This window comes from Sinohyriopsis cumingii, chromosome 14, assembly GCF_028554795.1.
Source record: "Sinohyriopsis cumingii isolate HCF-2022 chromosome 14, ASM2855479v2, whole genome shotgun sequence".
NCBI classification, from domain to species: Eukaryota; Metazoa; Mollusca; class Bivalvia; order Unionida; family Unionidae; genus Sinohyriopsis; species Sinohyriopsis cumingii.
Window position 1 is genome coordinate 89,986,398 of NC_142974.1, and position 27,424 is coordinate 90,013,821.

At 35.9% G+C, this 27,424-nt stretch overlaps 1 protein-coding gene across 1 annotated transcript in view; it reads right to left on the reverse strand.

Moving 5' to 3' along the window:
• LOC149784346 (NAD(P) transhydrogenase, mitochondrial-like) overlaps positions 1-27,424 on the reverse strand; it is a 52,392-nt gene that overhangs the window by 15,349 nt on the left and 9,619 nt on the right. The window contains exons 4-11 of the mRNA XM_089932393.1: positions 22,885-23,049; positions 16,762-16,966; positions 14,444-14,511; positions 12,502-12,727; positions 9,932-10,162; positions 9,410-9,589; positions 8,046-8,153; positions 6,211-6,456 (exon numbers count right to left, since the gene is read on the reverse strand). Of these exons, the coding sequence (XP_089788519.1) occupies positions 6,211-6,456; positions 8,046-8,153; positions 9,410-9,589; positions 9,932-10,162; positions 12,502-12,727; positions 14,444-14,511; positions 16,762-16,966; positions 22,885-23,049 (1,429 nt within the window). The remainder of the gene's footprint in view (positions 1-6,210; positions 6,457-8,045; positions 8,154-9,409; positions 9,590-9,931; positions 10,163-12,501; positions 12,728-14,443; positions 14,512-16,761; positions 16,967-22,884; positions 23,050-27,424) is intronic.

Sequence of the window (27,424 nt, forward strand, 5' to 3'; positions counted from 1 at the left end):
ATGCTGACAGGCTGGCTCTTTGGCTAATTGTTTTTTTTCCTGACCATTGAGAATGCATTCTCAGTATTGCTGTTGATGTGCATATTGAAAGTATTGATAGTACTCTTCCAAAGGTTGGAAACAACAGATGGCCAGATTCATCCTTTTTTATCCTGGGAGCAACCCAATGATGACCTGCTCTTCCCACATTCAATTCTGCATCTAAATTGAACTAGGAGAAAGCTGAAACTCTATGCAGATCATCAGTGTTGATTCCTTCCATTTGGCTGGAAAAAAAATCCAGGTCCATAAACAATAATACAGATTGTTTTGACACACCTGTAAGCTTGCACTGTGTTTATTAATGTCATGTAGACCACCACAATGTATTGAGATATGCTGTGAGCAACATTGGCAGAATGCATGATAGGCCCTGCAAATTGATGGATGAATGAAAGCAAACTGCTTCTCCCAATCAGTATATTTTTGATCCCATTTCTTTTTCTTGGCTGGTGAAAATTCATCAGTTACTTCCTTTTCTCCTGTTTTTTGCTTCTTACTGAGAAACTTATCCATTATGTTGCTGTGATTTGGAGTTGGATAAAGAGAACCATACTGTGAGTCAATCTCTTTGTATTGGCAAATGAAAACCGGAAATCAAGCTGGATATAGTTAAGTACTAAGAAACATACCAAACACAGAAAAACCTGATACTGAAACAGGGAAACGGAAAATGTTTTTGTATAACAGAATAAGAATGTTTTTCTTTCTCGAAGAGTTGAAAAATCGGGGATTCAGGAGATAGGACAAGAAATCAGTATTCTCCTGATTTTTTCAGTAAGGTTGGCATGAATGGTGATGGATAAGAACATGATGCGATATTCAAAATATGCTTTGTACCAGATCTGCTTTTATTAAATAATAATACTAATAATAATAATAAATAAATAAATAAATTTAAAAACAAGAAAATAAATAATTAAAGGATCCTACTTGATGATTGTGTGGGGACATGACAGAGGATGGAGGCAATTGTGGTAGATGGAGAAAGAGAAATATGAGCTCATAATATTCAGCTATGAAGTGATCGGAGTGGAATTTGTTTAAATATTACCATGGATATTAACAAAAAAAGATTCCTGACCAAAATCTTATTTCCAATCTTTAATCTCCACATGAGAACTTGGTATGATGTTAATTTTCAATCAGAACTTGTAATTGCACTGTAAAACCAGTATATGTCATGACACTGTGACACCACCAACCTACCATCCTGCCCACCCATTTACCCATGTACCATGACAGGGAATGAAAGACAAAAAAAATTTAAAAAACTTTTTCATCATATCCAAGTAAGGTACTGTAATAAGATGATAAAAACAATATTTTAACAAAAATGTATTATTTGCAGTTCTTAATTTTTTACTAGACAAGATAGTATCATAGTACACCATTAAAAGCCACACTTTACTTAGTCCATGCACCTGACCACTCCAGTAACCTCGTGGTTAGAGCATCCATCTCGGATGTGAGAGGCTGTGGGTTCGATCCCTGGCCGAATCGTACCAAAGACTTACAAAAATGGTACTAACAGCTGCCTCGCTTGGCGTTCAGCATTAAGAGAATAGTGTTAGGACTGGTCAGCCTGTGACTGGGTGGGACATCATGCTACATGTCTACGGCATGATGCCCCAGTGCTAGACATCAATATAAACTGTCACTCTGCAGACATCGTAGCGATATGACTGAAAAATTGTTAAAGCTATCTTAAAAATCCAAAGCGCACACACACACACAGAGTCCATGCACCTAATTTCTTAGACTCATTCACGTGTACAATACCTGGTAATATTACAAAATGTACAGTTATTAATATGGAAAGTTCACTACTGAATAAACATTTATTTCAAGTTCACTGGTCAGAGTGAGTAGACTAGGATGTATATCTGTCTAGCATGGACATAAACAAAAATACTTAGCCCATACAATGTAGGTCAGTCATCGTCTTAGATCTTAGTTACAGATATGTATCTAATTAACAAGTTTAATGATAGAACATAAACAGCACCCAATAAATTAACTTTTAACAAAAACTAGGAACAAAGTCACTGTAGAACAAAATACAGGTTACATGATCTCTTTTGGTCAAAACACTGCCACTAAAAGATGAAGTATATAGGTCACAACTAGCATTTGTTGTAAGGGTAGTAATAGAGATACATATTATTAATTTCATGTTCTAGTATGAACAATGCCTGAGAAATGACCATCAGACATAAAAATAAACCAAAAACTGAGTCCAGAATGACCAACTACTAAAAGAAGGAAGCATTGGTTACTAATTACAGGATAGTATGTAAAGAGAATGCCCAAAATGTATGTAGTAGTTATCTAAATATGCACAATATTAACCCGAGCCAGAAAATTTGAAATATAGGTCACGTGTCATTTCTGGAATGGCTGTAGTGCAAGAAGACAACCACTAAGTTGAATGATAAAAGCTTTAACAATGAAAACATCAAAAACTGATTTGAAATCAGTGAAATATGAATTACTGTCACCTAATTTTAAGACAAGGGTGTTGTACTCATAAATATGTATCATCTCATCAAGTTTTATGATTCCAGGTGTAGCAGTACTATACAACAATAAAACATCAACGTGAACAAGATGCATATATGCAGGCCAGTAACTGTCAAACGTAGCTCACAATCTTTTCTTGGAAGGGTGTGGTACCAACAGGTATGCATACAATCACTTTGTTTGATGATTCTGGAATGTGAAACTTGAAATATTAGTTACAGTGACCTATTTTGTAATATATGGGTGTAGTTTTCATCAAGATACATCCCCTTATGAAATTTCATAAATCTTGGTATCACAGTATGCATACAGGGTGCTATAACCGTATTGGCTTATGAGCTAAACAAAAAAAGTTAACCCAAGCAATGAAATTATTTAAAATGAACTGTAGTGCATAAGACATTACTTGAAACTGCAACAAAATGTACAAAGAAATAATGAAACCATGAAAAATTCCTGCATTCATGGATAACTTCTTATATATGGTATCTTGTTACTTTCTTTCCGGGTGTCCCGAGTGGCCAAGTGATCTAAAGTGCTCTCCGTTACGGATTACTGCCATCTCACCTCTGTCTGCGTGGGTTCAAGTCTCTGATACGGCTAATGTGGGGTATGTGAGAAAGCTTGCCAGTATCTTCTCATGGGTTGGTGGTTCTTACCGGGGTTTTCCCAGGTTCTTCCTCCACCATTAATACTGGCCGCCATGTATAGCCTATCTTGTGCTGAAAAATGGCGTTAAACCCTACAACAACAACAACTTTCGTTCCCACTTGAATTATATCATAAGAAGTCTTCTGATGAAATCCCCACATCAATATGACTTTCTGTTCATGTTGGGTTATGATAAGGTTTTGATGATGGTGCCTTTAGTGGCCATACCGGATGTCAGATTAGCACCATGATGGCCATACCAGATGTCAGATTGGCACCATGATAGCCATACCAGATGTCAGACTGCTACCATGATGGCCATACCAGATGTCAGATTGCCATCATGATGGCCATACCAGATGTCAGATTGGCACCATGATGGCAATACTGGATGTCATATTGGCACCATGATGGCCATACCGGATGTCAGATTGGCACCATGATGGCCATACCAGATGTCAGATTGGCACCATGATGGCCATACCAGATGTCAGATTGGCACCAAGAGGCCATACCAGATGTAGATTGGCACCATGATGGCCATACCGGATGTCAGATTGGCACCATGATAGTCATACTGGATATCAGACAGGTACCATTTTCATTATGACCAACCAGACATCATGGTCTTTTAGTGCAAATGCCATGTGATTATGATCATCCATTCATTAAGGGTAGCAATAACAATATTTAACGTGGTGACCATGGTAGTCATATTGTACATCATATCATCACAATTTTCATTTAGAACCAACTAGAAACTAAGTATTTCAGTGAAAACAATATGTAGGAGTATTGATAACAAGATTTTCGGGATAACAGCTGATACGATCATCGCTTCAGGAGGAGTAGCAAAAATGATTTTCAAAATAGCTGCCTTGGTGGCAATACCAGACATCATATCATCACTATTTTCATTTTAGGACCAACTAGTCATCACAAGAAATCTTTCAGTGGAAACCCCTTGTTGGTCTAATGATCATCTCTGCTATTCTCGAGAAATAAGATTTTCAAATTAGTTGCTGTGGTAGCCATATTGCATGTAACAGTGACACCATATTTATATAGGACCAACAAGACACCAACAAGGATGAGTGTGTGGTTAGGATTTTTAAGATAGCTTTAACAATTTTGCAGTCATATCACTACAATGTCTGCAGTGTGCTAGTTTATAGTGATGTCTAGTACTAGGGCATCATGCCACAGGCTTGCAACATCATGTGACACCTGGCTGACCAATCATAACACTAACCTCTCAATGCTAAGCACGAAGAAAGGTTCAAACCCACGGCCTCCCACATCACAGGAAGATGCTCTAACCAATAGACCACCAGAGAGGTCAATGTTTAGTGAAACCCTCATGTCCATATGACCATCTCTTTAGGCCAAGGCAACTGGAGTAAAGTGCAGCCATTGTTACAAGTCTCGTATGCAAACTACTTATGAACTATTGCAGCTCCTCAGTCATCAAGAATTACACAAAGTATGCATAAGGCTATTTCTGTTATGGCTGATCCTCTTGTCAGCAGACACTCACCCCCACTCTCCAACTAAAGTTTTCACAAACTGGTTGGTAGCCTGAACAAAGATTTTTGCTTTCCTTTTTGTAACCATTGGATTTTGTGGGCTCGGTTTTCAGTTTTTTCTTTTCATTCTCAACTGAAGCCCCCCCCCCCCTTTAAGGTCCTTGTATTCACTATATGCAGTCGGCATATTCCGACACAGGGCTGCATCTGCCTCTCTTGTAAGAAATCTTTCTTAAAATACCATATCACATTATTCCTGATGCCTTCAGACCATATATTTTTCCTGGACTCAGTTGTGGGTTTATTCTTCCTGATTTATAGAATTGATAATATCATTTATGACATTCAAAGATGACTACTTGTGGACCATGAAAAAAACTCAGTAAAGACACGACCATCTTTGATAGACAAAGGGTATCTGGCAACAATATTATCATTTCCCCACTAGTGATCTGTATGTTATCCATCCATGGGAATCAGTTTAGAATCTTATAACTGTCAAATCATACAGGTCCAACTCCTCCTTTAACACATCTGATGCTACTGTAGAGTTGGCAATAGGAGTTCAAATCTTTCTGGCAAAGATTGCAAAATGCCACTCCTCTGGCCTTCAGTATTCTTAGAAATTGACCAACTTCATTCCCATCGACTTTGTGTGTGTGTGTGTGTGTGTGTGTGTGTATGTATGTATGTGTGTATGTATACATACATACACACACACCTTTTTCAAACCTATATCCAAACTCTGTCTCTCTAATGATAATTCAAAATGCCATGTTTGGCAACCATGCTTATGTCCACCAGTTTCTATTACAAACAGATTTGTTGGATGAGTAGAAACTTCTGACCAAGGAGAATGCTCTTTATTGTTGTTAAATAGTATACAATATGAACAGTATTATAAGGATTGTCTTTGTATAGTTAAATTATTGTGCAATGGGGCTGGACTGTTATTTAAAAACCAGACTGCAGATGATAGAAAAAAATGGAACATATTGAGGAAAATCAGATTTAAGTCAGGAGAAATGCAGAATTCTGCTCTAAAATGGATAAAAATTACTGTATTTGTCAAAAATCCATCACCAAATCAAATATGCCTACTTGACCTTCCTCATTATGCAACAGAAATGAGCATTTTCAAGCACTTCAGTGACTCTTAGTGTGCTGCATCTTTCTGGAAAAAGACTTTGCCAGCAAAATCATGACAATGAACTGTAGCCCATATTTCCTTTTCATTTCCCATAGCAACAGCTATGATGATACAACTGGGAAGGTAATAAGTAATGCACAAATACTGGCAGGCAAGACAGACAAGCAGATATATTAAATTTTTTAGCAGATGTCAAAAGCTGTCCATGGACAACTCACATGTTTGGCTCATTTATAAGCAGATATGAAAATCACTGACATTTTCTTTGTGTCTCTTTTCACCTTAAAACAAGGTTGTTAGTACCTTATAATGGGACTGTACCTTGCAGTTTTCCAAAGGCCACAAGTGATCCTGTAAAGGTGACACCTCCAATGTATGTCCCAAGGAAGATGAAAGTCTTGATGACATTGGCAGCAGGGTCAGTGGCAAAATGTGGCTGCTCAAGCAGGAAGTTGGCAAAGCATGTCAGTACTGCAGCAGCTCCAACAAGGCTGTGGAAAAGGGCCACCATCTGGGGTAAGTCTGTCACCTCCATTCGCTTAGCCATTACAGTGCCGATCAAACCACCTGCAACCAGAAATTGAACAATGCCAAGTCAAACATTTAATAAGCAATTGTTCAATCCCATACTAAAATAATAAAATGATGATGCAAGCATGATTAAACTTAAGTGTATTAAACAAGAATCACAACTGTTCGATTTAACATTTAAGATTGCTAGCTTATCCGCAAAGCGACTATGCTTTAAGGCCACCATGTTGGCCTCTTGTGATTCTAGACTGGTTTTCATACCTTCCATATAAAAAAATACACGGATATCAAACTGTCATTTAGTACCTTATAATGGGACTGTACCTTGCAGTTTTCCAAAGGCCACAAGTGATCCTATAAAGTTGACACCTCCGATGAATCTAATCCACTCACCATTTCGATTGTCTCAACAAATATATTTATGGCAAGCACCCAAATGATCCATACTACAACCTCCTAATATTCTCATTAGAACTCGAGAAATTTAACTCATAATCAGTTATTGCGTATTTGCTTTGGACATCAAGCTGTGGAGGAAAATTCATGGGTTTCGCTGACTTTGTTCAATACTTGCAATTATCTAGGACTTTTCACGGTCGGGAATTTTTTTCTCATTTTTCCTGATAGCGTGGGAACCCTGGATTGAGCTGACCATGTAATAAATCAAAATTTGTTTGTATTTTTATGCACCTACAATTACAAATGCCATGATTAGCCACAACAGCTAAGGCTTCATATATATAAAATGCGGTTCACTCATTTAATACAACTGTATACATGTTTGGACAGTGTGCTGAAAAAAACTACTGGTCATGGGCTAGTTGCAAATACTTAACCTAAGCTGGTAAAATGTAAATGACAGTGACCTTTTGTTCTAAAGGTGTGTGTGAGATGCATACAATGATTCTGTTGATCTAGCTTGATGATAAATAAACTTACAACATATTTAATCAATGCCATTAAAATAGGGGCCACTAGCACTTACCTTTATGATGAGGGTGCAGTACTTGTCAACATTCACCCCTTCATCAATATTTACAATTCCAGTATTTCTTTTGTTCCAAGAATAGCAACAACCAATGTATGTACATGTACCAAGTTAGTCCACTTAGCCATCTCCCCATGGCAATTAAATAGCTCTCCTATGTTTGTAGAGGCAAGCTAATAAATTTATTACTGATGACTAGATCTGGGATATTTAAAATTGGTGCAAATAAACATTTCCTATCAATATAATTAGTTGAATTGAAGTTCTCAAATACTGTCACTCCAATTTTACAAAACACTCCCTTTAAAATTCCTTGATATAATAAAACAACACCTCTGTTTGAATTGGAATGATATCAAAATAGAATACCTTGCTATGCAGCATAGTCTGTTAAAAGGAGGAACAAATATTCCTGACTAGTTCTATCTAAGCAACATAATCAGCATAAAGATGAGAATCCTCAGCAGACATGATAATGGCTCAGATGATCAAAAATTCAAATCAAAGCAAAGTTCAACAACATGCAAAGCAGCATGGTACATACCTTTGTGGAATAATGTTGTTGGGTCCAGATTATGTACATTTTACTTAGTTTAATGCAGTATGTGCTGTTGTGGATGTGTAAAGAAGTTAGTACCTGATCCCAGGCAGGCAAACATCTGGGTAAGGGCTTCAGGAGTTGGCTTCAGGAGACCAATGGTGGCAGCTATACCAGTTGTTACACCAATCATACCCAAGGCATTGCCTGAAAATCAAAATCAACAGCAAATTAGTATGTAAATTAAAAGATTTGGTTTGGTTTGATGTTTAAGTGGCACGTAAATTGAAAGATTTGGAGTTGTTTTAGTGGCACAATAACCCCTTAAGGTTATTTAATGCAGAGGTAACTGGAATAAAGTGCCATTCCAATGGACACACCATTGCAGACAACTTAGGATGATCCAATGACAGGATTGGAACCTGCATCCTTCTGGTAAAAAAAATGGAGTTCAAAAAGTAACGGCCTAAGAATTCTTAAATAGATTTATTAAACAGATACCAGCAATAGTGTTCAGAAATTTGATCTAACATAAAAAAAAATATTGCAATGGCTAGGTGTTTTCAATGGAACTTACATTACTGGTTATAACACATCAAGGAAAAGAGAGCTAAGTGTCTTTCCAAAGGACACAATCAGGTAACTCACCCAAACTGGCCTGAGCTGAATCAAACCCATACCACTAGGATTAGGGAATGCTACAGTCTGATAGGCACTGCATTCATTCAGGACCATATTTAGTCTTCTCATGAAAACCATGTCAATATGACTTTATATTTAGGAGAAGGGATACAAGGAGTTTCAAGATGGCTCCAATGGTGAATGTCAGAGAAGCACCATTTTCATTTAGTACCATCTAGACATCACATTAAGTTTTCTGGTAAAAAAAACCTCCTGTCAATATGACTCCCTGTTGAGGAGTAGCAATAAAAAAATTTTCAAGATGTCACATTGGAAGCATTTTCAATTTTTCATGACCTTTCTTTAACTCTTAACAAGTTGTACAGGTCGCTTTCCACATCAATGCCAAAAAAATTCCTTATGATGGGCTTGCAATGTAGGTCCTTTGGTAAAATTTACTTCCTTTCAGTCTCCAAAATAATATACCAATATGATTTGGAAGATAATTATTAGGAAACAATCATCATGGTGCAGAATTTCATTGCTATCATTTTACAAACATCTTGTACACTTATGAGTTGACCTCTACCAAATTATCAAGAAACATTACTTTGCCATGACATCACATAATTTTGTTCAATCTTCACAACTTATTTAGGTTTGGAAAGTTATGAATTTTCACCAAGTTTGTCTGCAATTTTTAGGACTGTGGGAACCATGAATAATTTAGGTCGAAAGATTTCTTGCCAAGGAGAGTAAAAACAAAAAAAAATTTTTAAATCTCGGAATACATAAACTTTGAATTTTGCAATCAGTGAGCAGAATGAAATACAGCCGTATACCCAATCTGCAGGTCTTTTGAGATGCAAGGCCGGTCAGAGCACCAACACAGCATAATGAGGCTGCCAGGTACGCCATCTGGTTGACATCAGGGTAGCCCCCTGTGGCTGTCACATATCCATAACTTGCCAGAAAGGTTGCAGCAGGGATGGCATACAACTTGTTGTACTCCTTAGGGTCCGCTGAAAATAAATATACAAATTTAGATGAGTCCTATATTGAATTTCCACCTGGGCAATCTCAACAAAAATGATATGGAAAATTAGCAGTAAATGTTGTATATCAAAATTTTCTTATGAACTTCTCTTAAATAAGAGAGATTTGTAGAAATGGTTTGGAAAGCAGTTAATTGTACAGAATGTCTTGCTATCAAAGACTATTCAACTTAAACTCAACACAATACTTTTTTAGTAACAAATGTAAAGTACAAGAATTAACCCATCATATTCAATACTTTGTTAATGTTATACTTAAAATGCACTAAAGAACACAGTATTTGTCATACTTCGTGACCATTTACTTACTTGGTCTTTTGAACATGTCAAGCATTCTCTGTGTGACAAGGAACCCACCCCCAATATTAATGGAGGAAATGAAGGCTGCAACTGCTGCTAGGGTTTCCAGTGTGTTGGTAGGATAATACCCATTACTCATCAACAGCATCCCACCAACAGCGGTGATCCCCGAGATGGCATTTGTCACAGACATAAGAGGGGAGTGCAAGGCTGGAGTCACTCCCCAAACAGTGTGGTAACCTGAAATGTAGTAAGCATTTTGTTTCTTTATTTTCATTGGCTGTAAAGTCATAGTATGCAAATTACTTCACTACACTACAACTCTGGTATATCTGTCTCATGTAAAGATTTTTCATTGTATATCAAACAGAACATTTCAGACACTTGAATATGGCAATTAGCAACCATTACATGCCAATTCACCAAATGCCATCAAACTTTCTATAATAATTCTCTGCAAAAACATCAGCAAACTTTTCTTGTTTTTCTTATAACAAGATATAGGTTCTAACTAGATTAAATTCAATACAAGAACAGAAAGCAAATTTGCAAATAACTATTTAACTGGCTAAAGTAATTATGTTAACACTGCACATAGGTTATGCTAGCCTGCAATTGTACATTGTACTTAACATCAATGCATTTAATCAAATGGTTCTTCATCCACTTATCACACAACCGTATATCAGTGTCTCAAAGTTTTATAATACATCGGTTTTACAAACAAACTTTATAGCCAACAATTTATTCAGCTTAAGAGTGTTACTTCTTACTTTTTTCCATTTTAAATGATGAACTATTCATTTTGATCCATAAGGTGTATTATTTTGCTGACCAGTGTCCTGAATTCAGATTCAGGAAAACATGTTTACTTCCAAATAATAAGCTCAATAAATAATCCAAAATCATATTCAAGAATTAGCTATGTAATACATTGTTGATAAAAATAGCCATTGATCAGGTAGGCCCAAACTCCTACCCTCAATTATGGATAAAGGTCAGTTGCACACTATAAATTAAATGTGCATAAGAAAATTGTACCACTGTAGAGATTGCATTTGTGATGTTATTCAGAATAAATTTGGTAAAATAGTTTTTAATCTTGGTAGAATTATGAGCAAAAGCAATACATACTGACTGGTAGGATGAGATTGTCAACGCTTACTTTCTGAGAAGATTTTGATCAAATTATTAAATAGGCTTCTGTCAATAAATCAACTGTGTTTATTTTATACAAGATTTATGCATATTAATGAAATCAGTGCAGTTAGAGATGTGTACAGTGGGTAATAAGTTCTGTTTTAACAGCTTCTCTCCGTAAAGAAAAGCAGAGTAACTCAGAAGAAGAAAAGAACTCAGAATACAAGGTACATACATTTTAATAGCAGCACGTATCAGACACGTCAGGACCAATCATGTACACTGAACATGAAAAAGGAGGTGACAGCTATTAAAGTATGATCACTTCCTTAACCATCAGTACTTTATGACAGCTTTGGTGTGGATTAAAAGTGCTGATTTGGAGGACATTATTCCACATGATCTGTTGTCCCTTGCTGAATGCAATTGGCAGGCATCATCAGTATTTAATGCGTTCAGACCCAATCGAAGTGCAAAGGTGATAACTAAACTGAAAGACAATGGATTCACAGCCTCATATAAAACCAACTTCAGTCACAATGTTTTACAACAGAGAATTAAAATATGTTAAGTTAAACAGATCCAGGAGAACCAACATGGAAAAAGGAAAACAACACTGGTAAACCTAAGTGTACTGTATTTATGGACCTTTAAAAAAATCATGCTGAATGGATAACTGCAGTTCACACAAAAATATGTGAAGAGAGGACCAAAATTATCTGTTGCTTTGAGAACACTGGACTTGTTTAATTCAATAATTTTGGTGGGGGGGATATGTTTAAACCTGAAAAAAAGTTGTCAACCACCAGATTTGATTAACAGTATGTGCATTTAGTAGTTTTGTTCAAAAATCCAGGAATAGGGAGATTCAGTAATCTGCTGTAATTAGTGCATGTAAATGTTTCATTAGTGTTTCAAAATGCTTTGTAATTCCGTTTTTACTGGGTTTATTAAAGAAGTATAGTAATAAGTTGATTTATCAAAAAGCTATGTTGATCTCTAAGAATGATTCAATAAGAAAATAGATTGGGGGCTTCTTCATCACATGTGTTTAACTTTTCAATGGGTTGTTAAATTCGTGGTTCAAAGCAACAATGAAATCATGAAAAATTGATACCACTTACAAATTAGTGAAATCACATTTAAAGCTGCATCATCACCTCATCATTACGTGTGAATCTTGCTCATTATCGATGTTCTCCAAGATTTTGATGATACAAGTCCACATTCCAAAATGGATCAGAAATGAAGACTCCAATGTGATAACAAGAGACTTGACAATGGACTGATGATGGGCAAAGGTCATACCAAAAGAGTACCAGGTGAGCTGAATACTGGAATTTAGATCATGGAATTCTGGCACTTTTTTTTTTAAAGAGCAATGATTTGCACACAAGTGTTTATCCAAATTTTATGTAAAAATAATTTATAGAACATACCCACAATCCCTGCCAGGCCAAAAACGGTGACCATGGAGGTGAAATCCTGGTTTGGTGAGACCATCCCTAAACCCAAGGCACCTGTTAGGCCTGCTGTGTACATCAAGGAGTCCTTAAATGTAGGCATAAACAGGTCCTTTGGTTTCTCTTCCTTGGCAACTTTGGCTGGTTTGGGAGGGGCCACAGCATCAAGCTTTGGTGGTGGAGCTGGGGGAAGGATTCCTCCCTAAATATACAAAGCACTGGCATAAACCTATTTTTAACAACCATTTTAACTCTGTTCATAGCTACAAGTAGCAGATTGTAAAAGCAGAGAGTATATATTTCCACAACTACTGATTGTATTGAAAACTGAAAGAAACCTAATGTCTATCACATGACAAATTTCACTCACAGAGCCTGAAATGGGCATCTGCATTTGAAATGCATTCACAATTCCTTCCATCTGAGTTCTGTTTCTACTTTGTTAACATAGTTTTTTGTATTTATCAATGCCCAACATTATTTCCTTCCATTTTCATTCATTCTGAACAAAACTTAAATTGTTAAAATATTAAAAAACTTCCGCTAGGTACCCATCGATCCTAAATTTAAGTTATCGAGTACAAGATCAAAGGTAAATTGTATTAAATGTGTAGAAACCTAAGTCCACTTATTCACACTATGCTATAAATATCACTACCTAATGTCATCTTGTACAGTCAAAAAATACTCAACCTCATTTTCTGATAAAGTTATGAAATCCTGTTTCCTGTGAGTTGAAGGGAGAAAACTGTTGACTTTGTATCTTGTATCATTTTTTAGTGTTTTAGCAAAATAGAAAAAAATATAACCACAACACCAACTTCACGTGCTTGTAAAACACATTCCAACACTGCAGATCCAAAATTCAGATCTAAATGCAGTGCTCCAAGTTAAAAAATAATCTCCTTTACATCTAAGAATTCAAAATAAGCAAATGAAAATAGTCATCTGGTTGACCTATAGGAGGCATTCAGGATTATAAAGGGGGAACTAGAAAATGAAATACACTTTTTACACTTTTCAATTACAAATATGTACAACATTTTGTGCTAAAAAATGCACTAAACAACAAAGGATATGACCAGTGAGATCATTCAGATATTCCATATGGAGTAAAATGCATTGTGATTAGGTAAGTAATCATTACTGCCAAATTCATATCTAAGTAATAATGTATTCCTGGATCTAGAACTGTGTTAAGAGGTTATTTCATTGAAAAACATATTTCAAGTTTCCATGATCTAAACATAAATCGGAAAAACCACTGAATGATATCATGTTCCTATGTGGTAACTTGTTCGTAAGTTTTCAAAAAAATACATTTGTGACTAAATTATGTTTACAAATGCACAACCAAAATTTCATGTCTGTTCTTAAGTTTCAACTTTTAAGAAATTTGTTCTTACAGACGAGCAACTTTTGCAAGGTTACTTGTCCATGGACATGTACACTGTGCCCTGTAAGAAATGGAAGAAAAAAATCAAATCCTAAAAATATATGGCCAAAATATGTTGTATGAAGTGAATTAGGTTCTTCACTGAATCCACATAAAAAATGGTGGAAGCTGACACACTCAACAAGAATGCATTCCACTGACAGTGGACACTGGCAGGATATGCACTCAGGTCAAAGTTCACACTTACTGGGAGCACAACTGCCTGTCATTGTAAAGAATTCCAAATTATCATGCAGAAAGAACCAGCAACCAAGATTAAAGTTGTTTTATTTCACTTCTGTTTCACTGATGAAGTTAACCATTTCAGGTCCATAGCATGGCTAAAATCATTTGTATTTTTTACTTTACATATTTCTTTTAAACACAAATTACATAATCAAATACTTATTGTTCCTAAGAGTGTAACAGAAGATCAAGTTAAAAATAAGAGATTATAAAAATAGAAAGCACATGACTACTTACATTCTGGCAAACAATGGATCCTCTGACAACCTCATCATCTAGATTTATATGAAAATGATCTTTATTTCCTGAAAGAAATATATGAAGTGAAGAAAATTAATTTGAAGAAAAAGAGCAGTTTATGGTGGGAATGTACCATCATCACACAGCCCAATAATGTTCACACACATCTGATGTTTGAGCAAAATAAACTACTTTGATATACAAGCAGATTTGAAATTGTTGTATCCCCTCTATGAATGAGTAACTTTCAACAGTCTCATCATAAAATGGCTGGTGTGTGTGATTTTTTTTTTTTTACATAGCTTTGACAATGCTTAAGTCACATCACAATGATGTCTACAGTATTGCAGTTTAGAGTTATTTCCAGCACTGAGACATCATGCCGCCAACATGCATGATGTCCCACCCAGTCACATTATCCTGACACCAGGCCAACCAGCTCTAATACTGACCTCTTAATACTGAATTCCTAGTTAGGTAGCTATTAGTACCATTCTTTTTTTATAAGTCTTTGGTATGACTTCTCCAGGCTTTTAATATGCAACCTCCTGCATCTGAGGTGGAAGCTGTAACCACTAGACCACTGAAGCAGCAAAAAATGGCTTGAAGGGGTGAAGATGGGGCAAGAATAAAACAAAACAAAAACCAACATAGATAAATGAATCCTGTAAAGACATTTATGTTTTAATAATAAGAAAGAGAAAGGTTAACACCCAAAGGTTAAAAAAGGATGCAATCAAGTCCATCCCCACTATTACCAAATATTTTACTATATATATATATATATATATATATATATATATATATATATATATATATAATTTTTAATGGTTTCTTTTCCCCAGGAAGCTTTAAGGTAGACATTTTTATTTTTTATTTTTTCAGGTTGATCTTAGGAAAGGATTATGGCATTAAAGATCCATACACATCACATTCATACCTTATGAAATACTGAATTCACTGCATTGTATCTACACTGTTACAAGCCTTATTTATGAAATAAATACTGCTTAAGTGGTCTTGTTCTTTGATTACTTATTCACATCACTGCATAGCTTTTGCTTTGTGGCCAAGTGGTTAGAGCGTCCGCTCTGGATGTGGGAGGTCGAAATCCTGGCCGAGTCATCACTATAAACTGCTACACTGCATCGTAGCGATATGATTGGAAAATTGTTAAAGCTATGTTAAAAATCTAAATCACACACACCCACACTTGTTCTCTGTTATTCAACCAGATATACACAAGAGAATTCAAAATCTTGTTCATCTGCTGTCATTAATACTTTAAAGCAGTGCAAAATAGTACACACGGGCAACATTGATACATTGTGAAATTTAAAAATAAAGTTAATCCATCAAATCTGCAAATTATTTATTTTTCTTTGGAAAACAGACATGGATCTTAAATCACAAATTTTGATATTTCATTTTTTACTATATAGGGCTCGAAATCAGCGGTAGTCCATTAGCCCGAGGCTAGCAGATTTCCTGTCGGTCTAGAAACTTTCATAATGTTAATAGTCCGATGGGCAAATAGGTTTCAGTTATCAATAGTCAGTGTTTGTTTATGCCATTCCCTAATAAAGACTTGACTTAGCAGATGTTCTGTAAAATCAAAGCAGTGGCCATTGTAAACAGTCATAAAATATTAGCATGAGAAGATGAATTCAATTTCAGCCTCGGAAAGGTGAGTTTCTATAACAAGAATCCATCCGATTTTGTGCATTTCACTTAACAGCACAAATTATGGTCCCGTCATTAACAACGAAGTTTGGTAACTGATCCTAATTAATCTGATAACGAATTAAATGAAAAAATGATGTGGTATCACACTTTATTCACTCGACCACAGTAACAAGCTACAAAGTGGTATACCACCACAAAAGAACATGGCAAAAACTATTCAAAGAAATTAGTTTGCACGTTTTTTTTGTTTAAGGTTCCTTTTTTTGTGCTCGTTACCCAAGCGCTCCAACAGTCACAAACAGGAAACTACATAATTTAAATTTCCATCGAAATAATTATAATAATTAGATCAATTTATTATGATTACGTTATTGACACATCCTTTCCATACAACTACTTTTTCTATGATGATAAGAATAGTTTTTATACTTTTCCCTTACAAGATTGAACAAATAATTGAATACACATAGATATATCCAAGCTGAATGCCGTACATTGGTTGGGAATTAAAATCTCTGAGCATGGGCATCTAAGATTTGAAAATTTTCCACCGTATTATTAATTTCAACAATACATTGAGGTTCAATTAATTAGGAACATCTAGAAAATAGAGTATATATAAATCATACCAATTGACAATAAGAATTTGGAGATATTGTTGGAATACAGGGTACTGGACTGTGTGGGTAGTCGGCTGGGTAGGTCGGTGTAGCCAACATGAGTGATATCCTTGTACCTGTACAACTCTCCAGGCTTTGTAGTCTCCACATTACCACCTGCTTCTGCAGCAAGGTCTACAATGACTGATCCAGGCCTCATCATATCTACCATTTCCTGAAACAGGGATAGATCACATTTCTGAAATATTTTTGTAAATAGAAGATTGCATGTTAAACTTTCCTGTAACCCTTTCTCAAAGAAACTTAAAATATTAATGATATTGTAATATGACAATATATACAAAATTTTTGGGGATGGGAAAAAGAACCAGATGAGGAATATGATGAAGAATTAAATCAATTCAGAACATGTTTAAATTTAAATTACGAATGTCTTATTTAAATCAGTTGTCTTATTTTCAATAACAAACAAGACCTCTTTATATAATGAATCTGCAAATGACTGTTTAAAAATAATTAAAACATAGGAAACATACCTTTTTTACAATGAAGATGACCATAACAAAGTCTCATAATCAATACTACAAAAATTCTCTGATAACAATGAATAATATTCAGATGCTTAAAATGTAATGCAATAAAAATTAACAGAGACAACAAAGCTTGTTTGTGCACTGTTGTCTGATGCTTGGAATTAGCTAAAAACAACAAAGTCATTCATGCAAGAAAGTAGGTCAATTTGACCTAGTTTCCCTCAGGCATGCTGCAGGAGGGCAGACCTGTCAACCCACCTTCTCAGAAAGGCAATTTAAATTTTTCTATAAGTTGGACCAAATTTCAGTAAGATGCAACAAAATACCATGTACTGCTATTGTCAAGCTGAAAAACATGCATTTCAAAATCTAAACATGTAATTCAAGACAGCAATGGTAAAAATATTCAACTAAAAAGTCTGTAAAGTTTACTGCAACCTTAATATCTTGTAGTACAGTTTCACAAGCAGCAGTTCCAAACACTATGGAGCCTAATGGCTCTTGATTCCTCTTGTAATCCTTAAAAAATAAATTCATGTGGACCATGGCAACGGCAGTCATATTTCCAGCCATGTGACAGACTCAAATCAACACAATATCCACTAACATAACTGTCGCCCTTCATGCTTAGCTCCTCAAGAATCTGAATATTCCCTTTTACTCTGCTGTACTATTAACACATTTTCAGAGCTTTTTTGATCCCATTTTGACATATTACTTGTTGGATGCCATTAAAAAAATTGCTTGAACCATTCAAATATTTTGCCTCACAAAATACAGTCTGAAGTGTCAAAGCATCAGAGGTACTCCCATAAAATTAGTATGGTAGCCTGATTAATTCCACCTAATCTAAAACCCCATATCCAAATCAAACACAGACAAGCCAGTATCCGGATTGTACCTCACACAATTTTATTTCTGTAATTTGTGTTGTAATTCTTTAAGTCCTTACTTTAAGTGTCATTTCCTCAAGTCTTATGGCAAAATCATAAGAATGGCAGGTTTGGGAGGGGCATAATAATGCAGTGAACACTTTGACAACACTCCATGTTGATACCAAGCCTACAACTGGAAATCTGGCAGAAGACAAAACCTTACATTTGATTCATTTTAAACATCATTTAACTCACTGCACCTGGAAGGTTATTTTCATTTTTACCTGAAATGGGAAAGGAGACAGTTTGCTTGTTACTTATGAATGAATCAAAACAGGCCTGTTTAACATCTTTGGATAAAAGTTACAAGCTGCTCATTTCCACAAACATGATATACCCAAAACACAGTGAACAATTACTAATAGTATTTGTTTCCATGAATGTTGGCAGCAGATTAAAGCATCTCAATAACACTGATCAATGTAAATATTGTACTGAAATGTAGCAACAATTCATGGTCTTCAACGGAAGATCAGGTAACTATTTTTTTTATTTAGCAATAATATACTGCAATAGTCTGATATATTTAGAAACAAAATAGAACTGAGCCATTTGTTTTTCAATAGCCACTTACTTATTACTTCTACCCAAATAATCACGAGTCACTGTTACAATGAAACACTACAACAGGTTCATTTTGCCATGAAAGTTGTCAACAGCAATTATCAATTTAAACAACATGACAGCTTTTTTTCTCTAGTGACACTGTTGCTTATAATGGAAAAACACTGACAATGAACAAATTACAAGGTTGAATTGGAAATATGGAGGTATCAATAACAGATGACATTTCACCAAATATGATAATTAATTCATTTTCTGCAGGAGAATACCACTGTTTTTCACATGGGCTGATATGCAGGTGCTCTGACATAGCCATCCCTAAGCTACTAGTTATCTGCTACATGTAATCAACGTCTGAAATTCACTTTGTGAGGAGGACTGAATGCTTGTTAATGCCCTTGCTGGCCCATAACTAAGGCCTGTTTGTCACTGAATGTGAAACTAACGAGTGTGTCTTGTCTATTGACCAGCTGAATGTTTGTCAAATGGAAAGTTAATACGACTGTTATAACCTGTTCACAATGGTAATTTTATTCCCCCACCTCTCCACTGGGCAAATCTATATGAGTGTCATGTAATGGTGACCTGTCTTCCTGACAGTGGCCAAGTATTTTCTAACTGAACAATGGCACCTTTCTTCATTGACCACTCAGTCTATGTGAATTGCATTTTTACTTCATGAGGAAGGCATTTTTTTTAGATAAAGGAATATCATGCGAATTGATGTGCAAACATTCCTTATAAGTCTGTCTATTAACCGCTTTATTCATTTCAATTTACCTAAATTGAACTATGGTTACAGACTGTTTTTATTCCTTAAAGAGAAACCTTGTCATTATGACTCAAGAACACCATGCCATACAACAGCTTAAAGAGAAACCTTGTCATTATGGCTCAAGAACACAATGCCATACAACAGCTTAAAGAGAAATCTTGTCATTATGACTCAAGAACACCATGCCATACAACAGCTTAAAGAGAAACCTTGTAATTACGACTCAAAAACACAATGCCATGCAATAGCTTAAAGAGAAATATTGTCATCATGACTCAAGAACACCATGCCATACAACAGCTTAATGAGAAACCTTGTAATTATGACTCAAGAACACAATGCCGTACAACAGTTTAAAGAGAAACCTTGTCATCATGACTCAAGAACACCATGCTATACAACAGCTTAAAGAGAAACCTTGTCATCATGACTCAAGAACACCATGCCATGCAATAGCTTAAAGAGAAACCTTGTAATTATGACTCAAGAACACAATGCCGTACAACAGCTTAATGAGAAACCTTGTATGATTCAAGAACACCATGCCATACAACAGCTTAAAGAGAAACCTTGTCATCATGACTCAAGAACACCATGCCATACAACAGCTTAAAGAGAAACCTTGTAATTATGACTCAAGAACACAATGCCATACAACAGATATTCACTCTTTATATAATTTCCTCAAAAATTGCTTTCAAAAACATTTGCTGTATATTTTAAGGAAAATGCAATTAATGCACAGGGTCCAAAATTAGCATTATAGATTCATGTTTTGTGGTCCAAACCACTTCATAAATCTAATTATTTTCTGGTCCAAAAAATGTTAAGTGTTGACAGACAAAAAATAGGGTCAGTTTGTTAACTTTTATCAGCTACTTTTCTTTTCAATGAAAACTGGCCCAATCACAATAAACAGTTTGAAAATCCATAATGTTCTTTTTTATTAATCTAATTTTTTATGCTTGGTGTTAGGTATATTTGATCTAATTTAATTGTTTGTAAGGATTAAAACTTTATATTTTTAATTTTGTTAAAATAATGAAAAGTTTGACCTTGACTGTTCATTTGTAAACACCTAAAGATGACTTAGTTCCTGACCTTAGTTCAGAAATCAGCAAGAGAAATAACCAACTTTTTATTTTTATCTTATTCTTAGAGTAAAATGATCAGTTCTTGTCAAAGTCATACTGGGGCTAAGTGCTTTTATACGTAACTACTTCTCAAAGGTTGTGGAAAGTTGACCCTCATCCAGGAATTTGTTTTGCATTGCGAGTTAATGTATAATCACTTTTTTTAGAGATATTTCTGTCAGAGCTTTTACTTTATACTGTGTCAGTTGAAGTTATAATTTTTATTCAAATTATTTGGATTCAAAAGGATTAATTCATTTTCCTGGAAATATCTAAATGCTCATACAGAATTCTTGGACAAAGACATTTCATTAAATTTTATTGGGAAATTCAAACACCGGATTACTGTTTGTGAATAACACAGAACTGTAGACCTTACAACACCATAAAGGATACAGTATATCTCAACACCTTCCATCTTAGATTCTTCGTTGGGGCTTGAATTTGAATTCATTAGAACATTTCATTATTAGAACTTCTAAAATTTAATTTGTGGATTATTCTTGGATTTGATTCTTAAAACCGTTAGTTATTTTTTTATACTTTTACACAGTTTTTCCAGGGAAATGTATAATTTGTTAATTTTTTCAAAGCTTGTTGTTTTCACTCTTTCTTTTGTTACTGTTTATTCGAGCCTAAACACTTAACACTTGGAAAAATGTGTTGACATGGTCAGTTTGTTAACTTTTCTTTTAGGCATTATTATCATTACTATTATAGTCCAACCCACTTATACTGACATCACTTATGTCAACAAGCTGCCTATTTTGACAAAAAAAGCATGGTCCCTTGGTCTACTATTACTACCAAAATTGTATAAATAGCACATGTACATGTTGACAGAAACCCTTGTTCCCAGATTGAACAAATCCTTTGTTTTCTAATCATTTACGTTGACAAGATGCCAGTTCCGACCCATACTTTGTTCAACAATTAGCTGATCTTGCCGCCAGGCTTTAATTTTCCCGCCTAATCATTTATGTCAGCAAGCGGCCAGTTCCGACCTGTACTTTATTCAACAATTAGTCGATCTTGCTGCCAGGCTTTAACGTTGCAGTCGGATAAAAAAAAACAGGCATTTGTTTGGTCCTATAAAGTTGGCCTCACACGGCGACTTAAATAAAAGCAATGAAATCTGATCGATTCTTGCATATTCCAAAGTGATTGGTGATTAAAACAAGTTTACTGTGCTGTAAAAGTTTCTTTTTTAACTTTATTAAGCATGTGTCGGGGGCCCCGAGTGGCCGAGTGGTCTAAAGCACTCTCCGTTCTGGATCACTGCCATCTCACCTCTGTCTGCGTGGGTTCGAGTCCAAGGCTCGGCTAGTGTGGGTATGTGGGAAAGCCTGCCAGTAGCTTCTCGTGGGTCGGTGGTTCTTCCCTGGGTTTTCCAGGGCTCTTCCTCCACCATTAATACTGGCCACCACATATAGCCTATCTTGTGCTGAAAAATGGCATTAAACCCTAGAAAAACAATAATTAGCATGTGTCAATGTATACAATATTATGCCTTCATTAATCATATCAGCCACATATCTCTTGTTCACTTTTATGTACTTTTCACACTGACTTCTGTAACTAAATACATGTATTGTTTAAAGCAACTTGTTGACAGGTTTTCATTTCCCTGTGAATGGCCCCATCCCCATGGTAGCCTCAATAAGATGGGAACAGACTGACCAAAATCTAGGCCAATTTGAGTACATGTACTTGAAGCATGTAAATACATGCTGACATTGAATATCGTAGCGAATGTTTTTCAAATCAGGATGTGACAGATGCAATATTTTATTGTGGATTTTATTAAACAAAGGTGACCAAAATGTAATTTGTCAACATACAAGTGTATTTCACACTGGTTTTGTGTTCATGTACTCAAAATTTCCATTATTTGTTTTCTCAAAGTGTAAATGCTACTCACTGATGACAGGTCACCCCTTACTGACAAATTTAACTTGTATCTTTTTTTTCAGACCCCCTCAACACTTATCTCGACATCTGCCTATGTTGATAATATTTCCTCGGGCCCGAGGATGTCAACATAAATGGGTAGGACTGTAACACCACAACACACTACTGCTATAATTTATGATGTTGATTTTACCATGTTTTCCTGAAGGTCTTTCACTCTACCCTGTTCTCCCTGAAGGTTTCTGAGAAACCACAGATTTTTTAACATTCTAAATTATCACCTTTGTGATGAGAATTGGTGCCCTCTTGCCAGGTACAAGTGCTGTAGTGATGACAATGTCACATTCTTTGCACTGTTTGGCATACAGTTCCTTAACAGCATTCTGGAATTCCTGTGACATCTGGTCCATACTCTTGGCATACCCTCCTGCTGCAGCACCAGATTCCTGAAAGAATACATGTAACAAAGGAGTGATAACTGTCAAGTTGGTTAATATACAAAAACTACAACATGAACTAGACGATGTAGCAAATTTGATATTGACCACTGTATGAATGTGTCATGAAATACAATACATGCACATTGGATTGACCAAGCTGGTGTAGGATGAAACTGAGTAACCTTGGAGGACTGAAATCCCATGGAACCCACTAAAAGGTTTGGTTTTGTGGGGTTTTGGCTTAATAAGGTTTTTGTATTTCAATACTCTCTGCCACCCAGATGCATATAAACCTCTCATATGAAAGCTTTGCATTGGATGAAATTGCAAACATCTGGTCTTTTTAACAATATTTAGCCAATTACAGTAGTCGTGATGTAAAAGTATGAAAGTGTTCCATTAGTAGTTTTACAGCTTATAGGTTGGAATTTCCACTGAAAACAAGCACAGTTATGAACATGACAGAAAATGGTAACATTCATGTATTCAGATGATTCCAACAAAAGTTCTAAAGGATCTGAAAGTGGTGACTTTGCAAATGACATCGACATTAATGATTAGATTCAAGACAAAGGATCAGGCTTATTTTGACAACTGACACTTTGATATTGAAAATGCAGACAGCATTACCAGAGTAGCTCTCATTCTGGCAGCCTGGGTTCAGCCTGCAAACAGCTGCTAGAAGGTAGGCTGCACATCAGGCTTTGTTTGGGAGATAACTTATAGGAGATGCAATCAGTTATGTCCCCTTAGTTAAAATGTGTATATTGATTTGTCTACCTTGTTTTATTACTATATTGATCTAGTTTCTACTGATATTTTGATGTAAGTGTTTGTGCTGATTTTGTTTCAACTAATACATTTGCACTTTTTTATTTGTGTTTGCTCTTCTCATAATGATGGTTATTGAAATAAATGTCAAGAAACACTATCCAAAAACAAAGCGCACATCTAAACCAAGTAAAACTAGAGGAACTTATGCTAATACTTATGGAAATATAACTTTTGCTACTGACAGGGACTGTAATAATGATGTCTGGATTGCAGCAAAGAAGATATAGCTGTTCTCAATAAAACACTGCAAGAAATAAAATCACTGAACCATAACTACACAAGTGTGGTCACTGAATTTTCAGCCTGCTCAATAAAATGCATGCATTTTAGGGAGGACTAAAAAACATGAAAAGAGAATTTCAGACATGAAAAGGAAGTTTCAGACCCTTAAAAAAAAAAAAAAAATCAGTCTAAAATTTCATGGTCTTAACATGACCAAAGATCATGGAAAATGGAATGAGTGTGATTTGAATTTTTTAAAACCTAGGATTAACAATTTTTCAGTCACATCGCTATGATGTCTGCACTGGGGAATCATGCCACCGACATGTAGCATGATGTCCCACCCAGTCACATTATCCTGACATCTAGCCAACCAGTCCTAAAAACTAACCTCTTAATGCTGAGCGCCAAGTAAAGCAGCTGTTAGTACCATTTTTGTAAGTCTTTGGTATGACTCTGCCGGTGATCGACCCCACGACCTCCCGCATCCGAGGTGGACACTCTAACCACTAGGCCACCAGAGCAGTCAGAATGTGTGAGGAAAACATTAAACTATACACTGGATGTCCTTGACATCAATACTGACCAGGGAGAAATGTCATGTGCAAAAAAGACGGGACACAGACAATCATCATAAAATCGTCAAATTTGAAACACAAAATATTATGCACTCGAAAAAGAAAGAAAGAAAGAAACTGGACACAAAATAAATCATCCCCACCCTTTCTCTTTAAATTATACTAAAAGCTTATGAGACAAAAGAGATGATGATAGAAAAATCCCTGTGTCATATTAAAAACAAATCATTTTTATATAACAATGTTACTAGAGAACTATAAGCCAATAGCTATGTGGATATCATCTGGAAAAATAGCACTGACAATTATATGCCCATGGTTTCAAACATGATTTTGGTATTCCACAAAAACGGCTGAAAATTTGAAAGTGGGGTTTGGGGGTCCTCCACCATCAGGGTCTCTAGGGGCAGCGCCCCCGATCTGGAGGTCCAGTGGAACAAAAGGACCTGGCCAAAAGTGCATTTTACAATCATAAAAAACTGCTCCTGGTGCAACTTATGATCATAATATATAACAAAAAAAATCATTTGAAAAACTAACAAACTTACCAAAAAGTTTCAACTTGACGTGAATAATTTCACAATATTTATTGTCACATGAATTTGTTTTCCAATAATAATTGTGCTTAAGTAATTTCATGTGCATGTCAGTGTTCACATCATAATTAGGTCATAAAAATCACTCAATTCTTGCAGCAAATAGATTATACTTCTCTCTTTTCATAACAAATCTGTAAAATAAACACCCAACTATATACAACTAATCCCATAAATTCACTGGTCTTTTTCTCCAATGGACACATCCTGTTGATATTCCAGTCGAGCTCTTTGTGTGGCTTTGGCAAAGATTTGTTTAGCCTTCCTTTTAGGGCTCAATGTGCAATCATTTCTTTTCCTTCCAATCTGGTGCTTGTATTGGTGACATGCAGTGCACGTATTCTGACAGAGAGCTACATCTGTTCTCTCATGCAAGAAAGCTTACTTCTTATAGTAATTAACTGCACTTTTTCTACATGCCTTCTGAGCTTCAATTTTTCCACATGCAGCTTTTTTTGTAGGTGCCGTTCCTAACTCTTCCAACCGCAATTAATGTAGAGCAGAGGTCACAAAATGCCAGTCCTCTAGCCTTCAGTTTTCTTATAAACCGACGTCAACTTTTCGCTCCAACCATTCCCATTTCCATGTCTTTTTAAAAAACCTTTATGTGAACTACTTGTATCATAGTCTCTCTCAAAATACTCGGGATGCCATTTTTTGCAAACATGCTTCTTTTTATTGTCATCAGCTTCCATTACATGAAGATTCATTGGATGAATTTAAACTTTTGACCAATCAGAATACTCTTTATGAGAGTTCTAGGCCATCTAATATATGGAATGAATACGTTACAAGGGTCGTTGTGGAATGGGACCGAACAGACCGTTTATAACAAACCGGATTGGAGATATTAAAAAAAATAGACTACATTAAGAAAAATTGGATTCAAGTCAGGAGAAAAGTGGAATTCTGCTTTAAAACGATGGAAGTGCGCCCATAAGAGATGCCCTGGTTGGTGGTTGTGCATCTGCTGTGGCTAAGGATCCCAACATTTTCATCGGTGTGCAAGCATAGCTTGTCCACACCGGCTTTCAGACAAGTTATCAGAGTATGGCGCCAGCTGGATCTGTCTAGAGCAAGCTCTTCCCATGTGCTGACATTGATGTCAAGGGCTTTCATGTCATGCTTGCAGACATCTTTGAAGTGGAGATGTGGTATTTCCGATCAACCTTTTGCCAGAGGCAAGTTTCGAATTAAGAAGGTGCAGCCATGTGATGAACGTTGGTGGAGGAGTGTTACAATGCTGGAAATCTTGGCATGTTCAAGCATCTCGTTGTTACTTGATCACTCCAGGTGATTCTGAGTATGCATCAGAAGCATCACATATGAAAGGCGCCCAGTCTTTTCTCTTATGAGGCGTAAAGAGTCCCAGTTTCCCTGGCGTACAGGAAAGTGCTTAGAATGCAGGCACGGTACACGGAGATCTTAGTGTTCAGGGTCAGCATCCTGTTGTTCCACACTCTGTGACAACCTGGAGAGGTTGTTGGTGATGGTAGAGCTGAGGTACGTGAACTGACTGACTACCTCAAGTTCTTAGTTGTTGATGATGATGCTTCAGGAGTCAGCATCATGAGCCATCACGTTTGTTTTCTTTAGGCTGATGGTCAACCCAAACTCATCGTATGCTTTAGCAAAGTGGTCCATCAGGTGCTGTTGCTCAGCTTCTGTGCAAGTGGCTAGAGCACCATCGTCTGTGAAGAGCATGTCCCTAATGGTTGCTTCATGCACTAAAAGGTCTTCTGTTTTTACTAATTGCAGCCATATTTTTATGGTAATAGACAGCATGTGCATAAAATGTAAAACCATTTATGATGTGGATCATTCTGGCGAATTTTAGCCAGATTCAATACAGTAGTTTTTTTACAATAATCACGGAGAGTTCTTTTTCCTATATTAGTAATTGTGCCTATATTTTAAAAGACTTGCATTATTTATAAAAACTTAAAAGTTAACTGACTTGGTTGCATATAACACTGTTCGGTATATAACGCGGTCGGGTTTTATGGCTCCCAACTACCGTGTTATAGTGGGGTCACACTGTATGTATAAATCTGAAAATATGTAATGTTTTCCAGATTCTGCAACGTAATTTAAAATTTTAAGTAACAGTGCCAATATTTCACGGCAGATCAGCATAAACCGTAAAGGCCT